This window comes from Trachymyrmex septentrionalis, unplaced genomic scaffold (assembly GCF_001594115.1).
Source record: "Trachymyrmex septentrionalis isolate Tsep2-gDNA-1 unplaced genomic scaffold, Tsep1.0 scaffold31, whole genome shotgun sequence".
Classification (NCBI taxonomy): Eukaryota; Metazoa; Arthropoda; class Insecta; order Hymenoptera; family Formicidae; genus Trachymyrmex; species Trachymyrmex septentrionalis.
The window spans coordinates 111,385-124,906 of record NW_017305474.1 but is presented as its reverse complement, the minus strand read 5'-3'; the positions used below and the strand labels follow the sequence as shown (position 1 = coordinate 124,906).

At 27.7% G+C, this 13,522-nt stretch overlaps 2 protein-coding genes across 2 annotated transcripts; both read right to left on the bottom strand.

The window, feature by feature from the left end:
• Positions 1-1,601: 1,601 nt before the first annotated feature.
• LOC108749687 (odorant receptor 22c-like) lies at positions 1,602-4,188 on the bottom strand. The gene is made up of 5 exons (XM_018488567.1): positions 3,386-4,188; positions 3,021-3,120; positions 2,322-2,432; positions 1,916-2,071; positions 1,602-1,655 (listed from the first exon to the last, which is right to left on the bottom strand). The coding sequence occupies exons 1-5, from the start codon at positions 4,186-4,188 to the stop codon at positions 1,602-1,604; spliced, it is 1,224 nt and encodes a 407-aa protein (XP_018344069.1).
• A 5,277-nt stretch (positions 4,189-9,465) lies between these two features.
• Positions 9,466-12,376, bottom strand: LOC108749634 (odorant receptor 82a-like). The gene is made up of 5 exons (XM_018488450.1): positions 11,577-12,376; positions 11,217-11,316; positions 10,529-10,639; positions 9,894-10,049; positions 9,466-9,498 (listed from the first exon to the last, which is right to left on the bottom strand). Exons 1-5 carry the CDS (start codon positions 12,374-12,376, stop codon positions 9,466-9,468), a joined length of 1,200 nt encoding a protein of 399 aa, XP_018343952.1.
• Positions 12,377-13,522: the final 1,146 nt, after the last annotated feature.

Sequence of the window (13,522 nt, the reverse complement as noted above, 5' to 3'; positions counted from 1 at the left end):
AGTTTTCATAATTTAGGAGAAAATTATTTTAATACATCAGATTGTGTAATGCTTATTCACTTCAACGTTTCCTACCACAATCTATGTTCAGTATAATCACTTTATAAAAGCACGCAATGCGCGAATGTTGCATTGTGCAGAGTTGAATGTGATGTAGAGCGTGAGCAAACCTTCGAAAAAGTTTGAACAACCTGATATTACTGTTTTCAAAGGGTCACAGGATCAATAATTGTTTGTCGCGAATTTATACTACTAGTTGTGGAAAGAGAATATCGCGTGTCATGAGTAGATAAACTCGTAGAATGAATGAGATGTGATTACTAATTATGTTCTTCTATATTCGATTATGTGCAATGCTTCTTATACTATAAAAAAGGACAAATATATAATTTCGATAAAAATAAAAATTACTTTCTAAATATTGAAATTATAATAATAAGCACGAGAAAAATAATAAAAAATTATATAGTATATATATTTGTCACAATAATCTCAATTTTTAGATTAATCATCCATTTTATTTATGAAATCTTACTTTCAAGATATGTTAATTTATTTTATAAAATGTATGTCTTACATATTTCTTAACCGTGTGTCACATTATCACACAAATATTTTTTTTTTTTTTTTTTGTTCGGAAGAAAATTTAAATATACTACAGAAGATTATCTAAAAAAAATCGTTGCTTCTACACAATGCAGAAACAAAAATTTGAAATTGTAAGTATATTGTCATATACATCTATATAATTGAATGTGTGGATATATTAAATACACACACATTACACATAGTCTAATTCTTATATGATTATAATTCAGAATTAATAAAGTAGAATGAAATATAATTTACTAATTATTCAATTAACAAAGCAAAGAAAAGGTATATCTTATTGCATACTTATGAAAAAGTTTTAATGTACGGTTGATAGGATTTTAAATTATACAAAAAAAAACTTCGAACTTTATTTATCATCATATTGTCGAAAGTTTAGTACTAGAGATTCTGTAAGAACTTTAAACAAAACAATTTAGAAATATGATTTCCAGTTTTCATAACATCATGAAAAAAATTATAAAATATTATATAGTATTTGTCATTGAAGGTATGTTATATTAATGATTCATACTATCAATTTTGACATAATCATTGATGTTCTTTATTAACTTGCTTTTGCTGCGCGCGTAGATGTCCCATATAGTATATGCCTAGGACATTATTCTCTTTGCAGTTTTTCCATATTTTACACATAATTACATAATTACTTGTGTAATTATACATATTTGATATTTAATTGGTTTCTCCAGAGAGGAGGGGAGGGGAGGGAGAGAGAGAGAGAGAGAGAGGTTTGTATGTGAATAACATTGAATATTTTGCTTTAACAATATATTATAAGAATATAAGCCCAAAATTAGAATTTTAACAGGGAATTTATACTCGCTCGCAGGAAGCAACAAAATAATAAACGATTCCTGAAGATCTCGATATATTAATATTTCTGAGGTCAATGATTTCTCATTTTAGTGCAACAATTAAATTATTTTCAGACTATACCAATACCTTCTATATAAAATATATAATTAATATACTTTTTAATTTATATTTTACATAGTCACTGTTCGTAAAAAATTGCAATATACGAACGATGTTTTAATTACCTGGAACAACAAGATACTTATTTTTGTAGAAAGCGAAAATGATATATATCACATTCCATAAGTTACAAATTTAGATATATAGAGTTATTAACAATTGAAGTCTTAAATTATATATACGAATATAAAATTGTATGTATGAATGTTTTGTACATAATTTAATTAAAGTCCAGTCTCATAAAATGATTATCGTTTGAAATTTAAAAAATATATAATTTATTAATTTTTTATTGATCAAACGAAGGAATATTTGCATTACTTACATCACCAAAAGTAGCGATGGATAAATGGAATAATTTTCCTGCTGTGATCTTAACTACATTATTCGATCGGGCAATAATCAGAATGAGACCACGTGCAGTTGTGTGGTGTAGATTATACCAATCAGTCATATATGCCATTTCTCCGACAAGTTTGCACTAATTTAACATAACATTTTTATGAGTAATAATTTGATAATTTTGATTAATATCACGTGAAAGAAAATAGAAATAATTAAATTTGTTAAAAATGTGACAATTTTATTTAAAAAATTATAATTTAATAAAAATTTTTTTTATTATAATATTTATTATTACATTCTCCTCTTTCTTAAAATATTGATTTATTGTTAAGAAAATATTAAAACGTGATTTTTTGTTTCAGTATATTTGAATCTCCACGTAATACCTGTTCTGTGACAATTCCTCCGATGTAGCAGAATATAAATATATTGAAACTCATTGATAAATATGGAAAAAGGTAAGATATTAGTTTTGTCATATCAAGTGTTTCCCAAAACTACGCAGAAGAAAATTTGCATTTTAGGTGCCCAATGATCCACTCAAATTTTTATGTAAATGTAATACGTATTATATGAGAAAGTAATATTATGTAAAAAATGAAAACAAAAAAAACATTTTGATACAATTTTAAAAAAAATTTTGAAGATATATTTTTTAAATAATATTAACATTCATAATATGTTGCACTAATTCGTAAATTTTATTTATTTATCTTAGAATTTACGTTTTCAAGCTATGTTATGTTTATGTTATATGTTCACCCTTCTATTGTGAATTATATTTCTTTAATATTAATAATTGTTGAATGTTAATTTAACACAAAATGTTCAAACAATATAATACGTTTCACATTAAATTAACACATAAGTAAAAAATTCAACACAATACCTTGTCAACGACCGATTTTAATACTAATACAGAATGTTTTTATGTTGTTTATATAAAATTTAAAATATGAACTTTATTATATAAATTATCGTTTTTAATAGACATTTTGTAATAGTAACGATATTCGACTTTTCATAAATAAAAGATATTTATTTGTGTAAAATAAAATTTGCATTTTCTTATATCTATAGCGTACCGTAGCAATGGAATATCCAAGCAAGCACATTATTGTCGTGCATCCCGTTAATTCTACAAAAGCTGGTTTATGCATAATACTTTCCAGTTGTGATATAAAACTGAAAAGTATAAAGTGTATAACAATTCAGTTTTTTATAAATATAAGTCATTCATACATTAAATTGATTAAACATATCTTTTCATGAATATAATTGACAATAAATTCCTTTTTAGTAATCCATAAAAAAAAGAAAATAAATTTATCCTAATTTTAATGTAAACCTCTAATCTTTAAATGATTAATTATTAATTTAACTGATAATTTAGAACTTTTTTGTAGAGTATTAATATGTATGTTTTTTCCAAGTGTCTGTTTTGAAATACCTCAATATTCTTAGATGATGTTCTACGATAGCAGCCAGTTTTTGTTCAGCTTTATCATTTTCCTTCGTTTGGTTTTCAACTAATTCATGTAGCCACGCGTACAGCACGTTTAACTGACCACAAGCATGTATCGCGAAGGCAGCAGCCAGACTGCAACCACCGGCAGTACAGAAACTAATCACTATTATTAGCAGGTTTTGCAGAACTATTGCGATTTCATTTAGAGGAGTAAATCTCGTATCGATGATTTTGCTGTAAATCGGACACGTTGTCGGATGCGTTGTAAAAGTCTCGTTGCCGATGGTGATAGTAGCAGTTCTCATCGATTGCCCTAAGCCGAACAATAGACAACTGCCCTGCATCATTATTCCACAGATTATAGTAACGAAACGGCCAAACTTGGCATGTTGCAGCATCACTTCACGTTCGCCGATCTTTTGCACAAGATTCCAGTCTATTTCCATATGTTGTATTAATCTGTGAATATCATCGCTGCGCTTTAACAATACCCAATAATGCATCGAGCTCATCAATCTGTTGATCAATGGTGTTATGGTATTCAGTTTTTTCTTGATATTCTCTGCTTCAAATAACGCATAGAAGATACACGGTATCGTTGTGACTGCTATTATACTTGAACAAATTAAAATTTGCAGCAATATCATGATTTTGCACCCTAGACTCGGTGCATTTATTTGTGGCCACGCACCGATTGGTTTGAGAAACCATCGATTAAATTGTAAACAATAATCGATATGTTTTTCCAGTGTTTCTCTTTTTAACGCATGTTTAGAATTTGACATGATCACTGCACGAGAGCACACAGTATACTGCCACGGATGGACAATTCATTGTACCGCAATATAAAGAAGCGCCTGCGCCAATCTTCAGAAGAGTTTGGTGATCGGTCTGACATCAAAAGAGTTTCCACATGGACTGATATTTTCTTCGTAACGTGTATCGCGTAACCAATGAGCACATTCAATTCCATATAACGTAAAACATGGATTGTTTCTGATTGGTTACTCGATACTAAAAAAAAAAACATGTCAGTCCATATACAAAGCACCCTTGCTCTGAAAGGGGCGTATATTTAATCGATATATTTGCTCGTTGAATTTCTATTGCTTGAAGTCTGAGTGAATATTGCGTGTCATGAACATTATAAGGAAAGATTCGTAAAAGTGCTTCAACATAACAGACTTTTTTATTTAAAAATATATTGTATTTTAATGACGTTTATTTTGCATCTGAATTAAGTGAGAATATATGTGAGTAGAGTTTTATTATTTATAAGTGATGATAAAAGTTACATGTTATGAAATGAAAATATTATAAATGGATATATGGAAATCAGAAAAATATATTGTTTAAAATTTTGAATAATTTTATGAACAATAAACAAATAATTAATAAATTAATATATTGTAATGTTACAGTGGTAATTTTTATTCATCCAGATTGTGGATAGTCGTAACAGATTTTGTAAAATATGTTCAAAGTCTAACATAATTATAACAAAAGACTCATCGAAATGATTTATATAAAACAACAAAAAAATGGTATAAACTGTAAAAATGACACTAAATTATTACATGATTCATACCTTGATATTTTACGAGAACTTTCAAACAGATAGCCACTAACTTACTAGCCAAAAACTTATCTATATTATAGTCCCTTCTATGTTATATGTATATAAATTGATATGTACATGTCGCAATTTGACATTAAAATAGGATCATTAAGGATAAATTGTCAATTTAGAGCGAAAAAATGACCTATTTTTTCTCATTTTGACTCAATTTTTCGCTCTAGATTGAAAATTTACCCTGGATGGTTTTATTTTAATGTCAGATTCGTATTCAGCAACTCAAATACATAAGAATAGCTGGGTGTCCAACACAGCATAGGGTACTTTTTTTTTGTAAGGTCTATGTAATCTGTTTTATAAATTGTGTTTCCATGTTAATGATAATTGAATATTAGTTTCAGTATGAAATGTTAAAACAGCATAATGACATTTTGTTGAATTAAACAATACGAGTCTTATTGGACTGTACATTTGAAAACTAACATTTTGTTAAATTAACATATGAATATGTGAACAATTTAATATTTTGTCAGCGACTGATTTCACAAATACAAAATTGTACTGTGTACCCTTAAAATATGAGCTCATTTTTATTGTATAATTTATCATTTTTAATACACATTTTGTAATAAAATAACGATGTGTCACTCTTTATAAATAAGTGACATTTATTTGTGTGTAATAAAATTGTAATAAAATCTTCTCACATCTATTGCGTCCCACAATAATGTAATATCCAAGCGTGCATATTACTATCGTGCTTCCCACTAATTCCATAAGAGTGACTTTAAGCATAATATTTTCCAATTTTGATATAAAACTGAAACGGGTATATATATATGTGTACATAAATAATATAGTAGTTTTGTTATAAATAAGGTAGTAGGGTGCGAACGTTCGAGCACGATTTCGGAGAGAACCGCTGCGTGCGAGTGAGTCGAATGCTCGCTGAAATGAGATAGCAACATTTCTTGAGGAGACTCTTGAGAGACCGCCGACTGTACCCGGTCTATTCGAATTTATCTACCTCGATTGGCGCGCAGTATACTTAAGGCTCCTGAGTAGTCAATATGCGATTCAAAATTAGTCGGCGGCCTGGCGAAATTAGTAGCTACACACACAAGCACGAATCCATGTACATGTGCTCTCGGTTTTAATCAGAAAATTCTGATTTGTCCATTTTCAACCACAAATTTTTTTCAGTGTGGATATATAAAAATTAGAAAAATATTTTACTTAAAATTTTGGATAATTTGATGTACAATAACTCTGTGCCATTCTAACATTACAATTAATTTTATTTGTTAACTTTTGATACAAAGTATGTATTAAGTTTGAATGTGAATGTAATCATAAAATAATTAATTTTATTAATCTTTTCGACAGCTACAGATCTCTTTTGGACAAATACCAAGCGATAATTTTAATCGCATCTAAACCATGATTAACATTTATATAGTTGATACGTACGATTATATATACGGTTATGAAGTTCTACATTGTATATAGAAATATTTCGAACTTTTATTTATAAGTATATTGTGGAAGTTTGATACAGATTCTGTATTTGAAACAAGAGATTTTGCTGTAAACATACAAGGTTTAGAGTAAAATTTTTATGCATAAATTTTTTTTCACATTTTTTTGTAAGCTCTTATTAATTTTTTTATATAACTTGAAAAATTCTTATTAAAATTATTTTTTTTACAGATTTGGATTCTGTACAGTTTTGATTAAAAGAAAATAATTAAAATTGTAACAGAATTATAATCAAAATTTGCGGAAGAAGCGAAAAGAAGCACTAATTTAGAATACTCAAATATAGAAATTAAAAATACTTTTAATTTTAATTTTTTAATTTTAATTTTGTAATATTAAAATTATTTTTTTAGTACAAAAAATAAGTATATTATCTTCTACTATGAATATTATCATCAACAAAATATTATATTGTACTTTGTTAATAATATACTTATTATTATTCATGATTTTGAGCATATTAAATATCATAATATCCAGTTAAACTTAAATTCAATAAGCAAGACTTTACGCGTAATGCTTTACGTATTAATTTTTTGACTACATTTCCATTCTTTCCTTATATGGCAATATACTCACAACTTCCCAATATACAAAAACTGCATGAATCTTTATTATTATTTTCCAAACAAAAATAAGCGACACGTATTTTTTTATACATGCTCCCATACGCACATTCAGGAGGTGAAATATCTCTTAGAAAAAAATTGATTTCTTTCGAAGCCAATATCGCCGGAATTGTAAGAAATAGAAAAAATTTTTTAGAATGAAAAATTTATTAACTACTAAAAACTCATTAAAATCGGAGAGGGACAGTTGGGTCTCTTTCCTTATCAGTAATTATACGAAAAAAAAGAATCAGTGTATCCGATTCCAAACTGTACATGACGTTAAACTAATCTAACGCTTGCTGCTACACAAGCACCGTCCTGTCTTTGTTATTCATGCAATAAAAAGAAAAGTAGAACGATGATTGTGTCGATTTGTGTCACCAAATAGAAAGCATCCATTATCAGCCTTTTTTCAGTATGATCACTTTATGAAAGCTCACAGTATGCTCTCACAAGTATAGTACATTGTGCTAGAGTTTAAATAAAATTTGAAAAAAATGTTTGATAAATAGCTTGCTATTACAACTGCTTTGAAAGGGTTACATGTCTAATCAATAATTGTTCGCCGTGAATTTACGTACCGTTATGGAAAGAAAATGTTGCGTGTCACACAACAGTGAAATAAATTCACTGTAATTACTAGATATGTTCTTTTTTATTCGATTATATGCAGTTATGTTATGCTTTCCTTATTGCAAAAAAGAACAAATATATAATTTTGATAAAAATAAAAATTAATACTTTTAAATATTGAAATTATAATAATAAACATAAGAAAAATATATAGTATAAAAAATTATATGTATATATTTGTTACGACAATTTTTTACATAATCGTCCATTTTATTTATGAAATCTTACATTCAAGATATGTTAATTTATGCTATAAAGTATATATCTTGCATATTTTTTAATCACGTAGCTATATATTGTTCGAAATATAATTTAAATATACCATAGAAGATTTAATTACTTAAAAAAACGTTACTTCTACGCAATGTGTAGAAATATATAAAAATTAAAAATTTTTAATCATACACACGCATATATTTGAATGTGTGGACGTTTTAAACATATTACATAACTCAATTCAGTTCAATTCTTATAAGAAGATTATAATTCAAAATTATTAAAGTATAAAGAAATCTAATTTACTAATTATTTAACTAACAAAACCAAGGAAAAGTATATCTTATTATCATAGATCTTATACTTATTATATACAGTAAGTCAAGTAAGAGCGTGGTCGAGTTCATATTATTAGCCTTGAAATAGGTTCGAATAGTTTCATACGATATATCTAAACCTTTCTGCTTCAATTTTGCTTGTCCTTGATGCAGTGTTAAGCCAGGATTCCGCAAAAACAGATTCACTATTTTTTTATCGTCTTTTTTTGTCCACTTTGCATATCGAGCCACGTTCTGGTAAATAATCGACATTTTTTGCCACATTATATCGCTGCACTCACTTCCGTACGAATGATTTCGACTTTCATATATTTAGCAGCTAATTGTTGACGGCTGACATTTTTGGACCTTTCGGGTGAGTGCAGAGAAACACAACGTGAGGAACACGCTTCATAGCATGATGCGTATTTGGTACTCATGGCGCTTAATGTGATTCTCTTAACAAAGTTCAATGACAACTGAATCTTCCTTGATATTGCATCAAGGATAAAGGTGCCCTCTATGGATTCATGATAGATTTAGGGCGATATCTTTTATTAGCTTTGAGTAAGGCCGACCACGCTCTTACTTGACTTACGTCATCAAAAAGTTTCGATGTACACTTGATAAAGTTCTAAATTGTACGCAAAGAAACTTCGAACTTTATTCATCGTTATATTGTCATATTGTAGAAGTTTAGTATTACAGATTCTGTAAGAACTTCAAATAGAATGATTTAGAAATATAGTTCGAGTTTATTATAAAATATTATATAATATGTATCATTGAAAGTACGTGTATTTTTAATAATAGACACTTTTAATCATTGATCTTATTTATTAACTTATCTTTGTTGAGTGCGTAGATGTCCTATAAAATATATCGGACATTTATATTTTTTTCGAGTTTTTCTATGTTTTACATATAATTACATAATTGCGTGTGTCATTGTACATATGTGATATTATGTTTCTCCCTTAGACTTGTATGTACATCAATAACATGAATATTTTGTTTTAATAATATATCATAAGAAAATATAAGCCCAAAATTAAAACTTTAAAGAATGCTTACTCGCGGGAAGCAAAATGATAATAAACGATTTTTTAAAATCTCGATATATTAATATTTTTGAAGTCAATGATTTCTAATTTCAGTGCAACAAAAGGATTAAATATTATTTTCAGGATATGCTAATACTTCCTATATAAAAAAATACATAATTTGTATATTTTCTAATTTATATTTCATATAATCACTTTTACATAGTCATTGTTCGCAAAAAATTGCAATATACGACCGATGTTTTAATTACCTGAAACAACAACATACTTATTTTTGTAGAAAGCGAAAATGATATATATCACATTCCATAAGTTACAAATTTAGATTATATAGATTTATTAAAATTTGATATCTTAAATTATGTACACGAATATAACATTTTATGTGTTTTTATTTTGAATGTTATTTATAAATATTTTTAAGTGCAATTCTTATAAGATGATCACTATTTGAAATTCAAAAAGTACAAAGAAGATGCAATTTACTAATTTTTTATTATAATGAAACGAAGGAATGGAATCTACATTACTTACATCACCAAAAGTAGCGATGGATAAATGGAATAATTTTCCTGCTGTTATCTTAACTACGTTATTCGATCGGGCAATAATCAGAATGAGACCACGTGCAGTTGTGTGGTGTAGATTATACCAATTAGTCATATATGCCATTTCTCCGACAAGTTTGCACTAATTTAACATAAAATTTTGTATAAGTAATTATTTTATAATTTAAATCTGGAGACACGGTAGTGTCTCGGTGCTAAGCATTGACATGAAACACTGTCGTGCCTCCTTTACGTTAATATATCCTAAACAAAAAAATAGAAATTCAAATTTGTTAAAAATAAGACAATTTCATTTTAAATATTATTATATAATACAATAAAAGTTTCTTTATTAATATGTAGCGTTACATTTTATTCTTTTCATAAAATATTGATATTATTAAAAAAATATTAAATATATGTTTTCAAAATATATAATAATAAATTTCCAGGCTTTTAGGAACTATATATATAGTGGGGGAATATATATATATAGTGGGGGAAGAAGTGCACACATATTATAATAATTTTAATGATATTTTAATGAAGAAGTAGATTTATATACAATTACTTATGGTGATTATTTTATTTCGGTAAAATAGATTTAATTCTTGATGTTACCTGTTCTGTGACAATGCCTCCGATGTAGCAGAATATAAAAATATTGAAACTTGTTGATAAATATGGAAAAAGATAAGATGTTAGTCTTGTCTTATCAAGTGTTTCCCAACTCTATGCAGAAGAAGAAAATTTGTATTAAATTTAACGTATTTTAGATATCCAATGATCCACTCAAATTTGTGTGTAAATGTAACACGTATTATATGAGAGAGTAATATTATGTAAAAGATGAAGACAAAAAAACATTTTCATACAATTTTAAAACAAATTTTGAAAGTATAATAGGTTGCATTAATGCGTAAATTTTATTTATCTTAGAATTTACGTTTTCAAGCTATATTATGTTTGTTATATGTTCACCCTTTCATTGTGAATTGTGTTTCTTTAATATTAATAATTGTTGAATGTCAATTTAACACAAAATGTTCAAACATTAATGCATCTCACGCAACGTTAAATTAACACATGACTATATAAAAAATTCAATATTATACAATACCTTGTCTACGACTGCTTGCTTTTAATACGAATACGAAATGTTTTTTTACAATGTAAAATTTAAAATATGAATTTTATTGTATAATTTATCGTTTTTAAAATACATTTTTAATGATGTTCGACTTTTCATAAATAAGTGACATTTATTTGTATAAAATAAAATTTGCATCTTTTTACATCTATAGCGTACCGTTGCAGTGTAATATCCAAGCAAGCACAATATTGCAGTGCACCCCGTTAATTCCACAAAAGCTGGTTTATGCATAATACTTTCTAATTGTGATACAAAACTGAAACGTATAAATGTGTATAACAGTTCAGTTTTTTTATAAATAGGTCATCCATACATTAAACATATCTTTTCATGAATATAATTGACAATAAACTCCTTTTTAGTAATCCATAAGAAAAAGAAAATAAATTTATTCTAATTTTAATGTAAACCTCTGGTCTTTAAATGATTAATTATTAATTTAGCTGATAATTTATAACTTTTGTATAGAGCATTAAAAAATATGTATGTTTTTTCCAAGTGTCTGTTTTGAAATACCTCAATATTCTTAGATGATGTTCTACGATAGCAGCCAGTTTTTGTTCAGCTTTATCATTTTTTTCCGTTTGATTTTCAACTAATTTATGTAGCCACACGTACAGCACGTTTAATTGACCACAAGCATGTATCGCGAAGACAGCAGCCAGACTGCAACCACCGGCAGTACAGAAACTTATCACTAATATTACCAGGTTTTGCAGAACCAACGCGATTTCATTCAGAGGGGTAAATCTCGTATCGATGATTTTACTATAAATTGGACACGTCTGTGGATGCGATGTAAAAGTCTCGTTGCCGATAACGATGTTAACAGTTTTTATCGATTGCAATAAGCCGAACAATAGGCAAGCACCCTGCATCATTATCCCACAGATTACAGTGACGAAACGGCCGAACTTCGCATGTTGCAGCATCACTTCATGATCGATCTTTTGCACGAGACTCCAGTCTTTCTCCATATGTTGTATTAATTTGTGTATGTCATTGCTACGTTTCAGCAACACCCAGTAATGCATCGTGCTCATAAATCTGTTGATGAATGGTCCTAGAGAACTCAGTTTTTTCTTCATATTCTCTGCTTCAAATAACACGTAGAAGAAACACGGTACCGTTGTGACCGCTATTATGCTTGAACAAATGAAAATTTGCAGTAATATCATGATTTTGCACCTTAGACTCGGTGCACTTATTTGTGGCCACGCACCAATTGACTTGAGAAACCATCGACTAAATTGTAAACTGTAATCATTATATTTTTTCGATCTATTATCTTCTGATGCACGTTTTGAATTTGACATGATTACAACATGAAAGCACACGGTGTACTGTCATGGATGAAGAACTCATCGTATCGCAATATAAAGAAGCGCCTGCGCTAATCTTCAGAAGAGTGTAATGATCGGTCTGACATTAAAAAGTGTTTCTATATGGATTGATGTTTTCTTCCTAATGCGTATTGCTTAACCAATGAGCACATTCAGTTCTGTATAATGGAAAACGTGGAACATTTCTGATTGGTTACTCGATACGCTTAAAATATCAATCTATATACAAAGCACTTTTACTCTGAGAGGGGATATATTAAATCGATATATTTGCTCGTTCAAAGTTTCTACGACGTGAAGTCTGAGTGAATATCGCATGTCATGAACATTATAAAGAAATGTTCATGACATGGAAGTGTCATTGAAAGTGCTTCTATTTAATAGTCTTTTTTGATTTGATAATATATTTTAATCACGTTTTTTTTGCATTTATTATTGATTAAGTTAGAATAAATTAATAGAGCTTTATTATTTATAAGTGATGGTAAAAGTTACAATATCATAAAAAATAGGAAATATAAATAAATTTAGAAATTATCGAATATGAAAATTAGAAAAATATTTTGCTTAAAATTTTGAATAATTTTGTGTACAATAATTCTGTGGTATTTTAAATTACAATTAATTTTATTTGTTAACTTTTGACAAAACTTTTGACTACAAAGTATATATTAAGTTTGAATATGAATGTAATTATAAAATGATTAACTTTATTAATCTTACAACTACAGGTCTTTTGACAAATTCCGAGTGAATATTTTAATTTAAACCATGATTAGTATAGTAGATATGTATGATTATATGTACGGTTGTAAAGTTCTAAATTGTACATAGAAAAACTTCAAACTTTTATTCATCCGTATATTGTGGAAGTTTGATATTACAGACTCTGTATTTGAAACAAGAGATTTTGTTGTAAATATACGAGATTTATAATCAAATTTACGTACCAATATATTTCGCATTTTTCTATAAGCTCTTGTTTACAGTTATTGACATAATTTGAAAAATTCTTTAAATTTTTTTTTATTTACATATTTGGATTTTATATAGTTCATTTGATTAAAAAGAAATAATTAAAGTCATAACTGAATCGTAATTGGAACGAAAAGAAGCACT

Bases quoted from the DNA above. Each gene is read 5' to 3' on its own strand.
- LOC108749687 (XM_018488567.1), bottom strand. From the start codon at position 4,188: ATGTCAAATTCTAAACATGCGTTAAAAAGAGAAACACTGGAAAAACAT. The intron at 3,121-3,385 runs GTATTTCAAAAC...TATACTTTTCAG, and splicing joins CATCATCTAAGAATATTGAG to TTTTATATCACAACTGGAAA. The intron at 2,072-2,321 runs GTATTACGTGGA...ATGTTAAATTAG, and splicing joins GAGGAATTGTCACAGAACAG to TGCAAACTTGTCGGAGAAAT.
- LOC108749634 (XM_018488450.1), bottom strand. From the start codon at position 12,376: ATGTCAAATTCAAAACGTGCATCAGAAGATAATAGATCGAAAAAATAT. The intron at 10,050-10,528 runs GTAACATCAAGA...ATGTTAAATTAG, and splicing joins GAGGCATTGTCACAGAACAG to TGCAAACTTGTCGGAGAAAT. The intron at 9,499-9,893 runs GTAAGTAATGTA...TTTTTTATATAG, and splicing joins CCATCGCTACTTTTGGTGAT to GAAGTATTAGCATATCCTGA.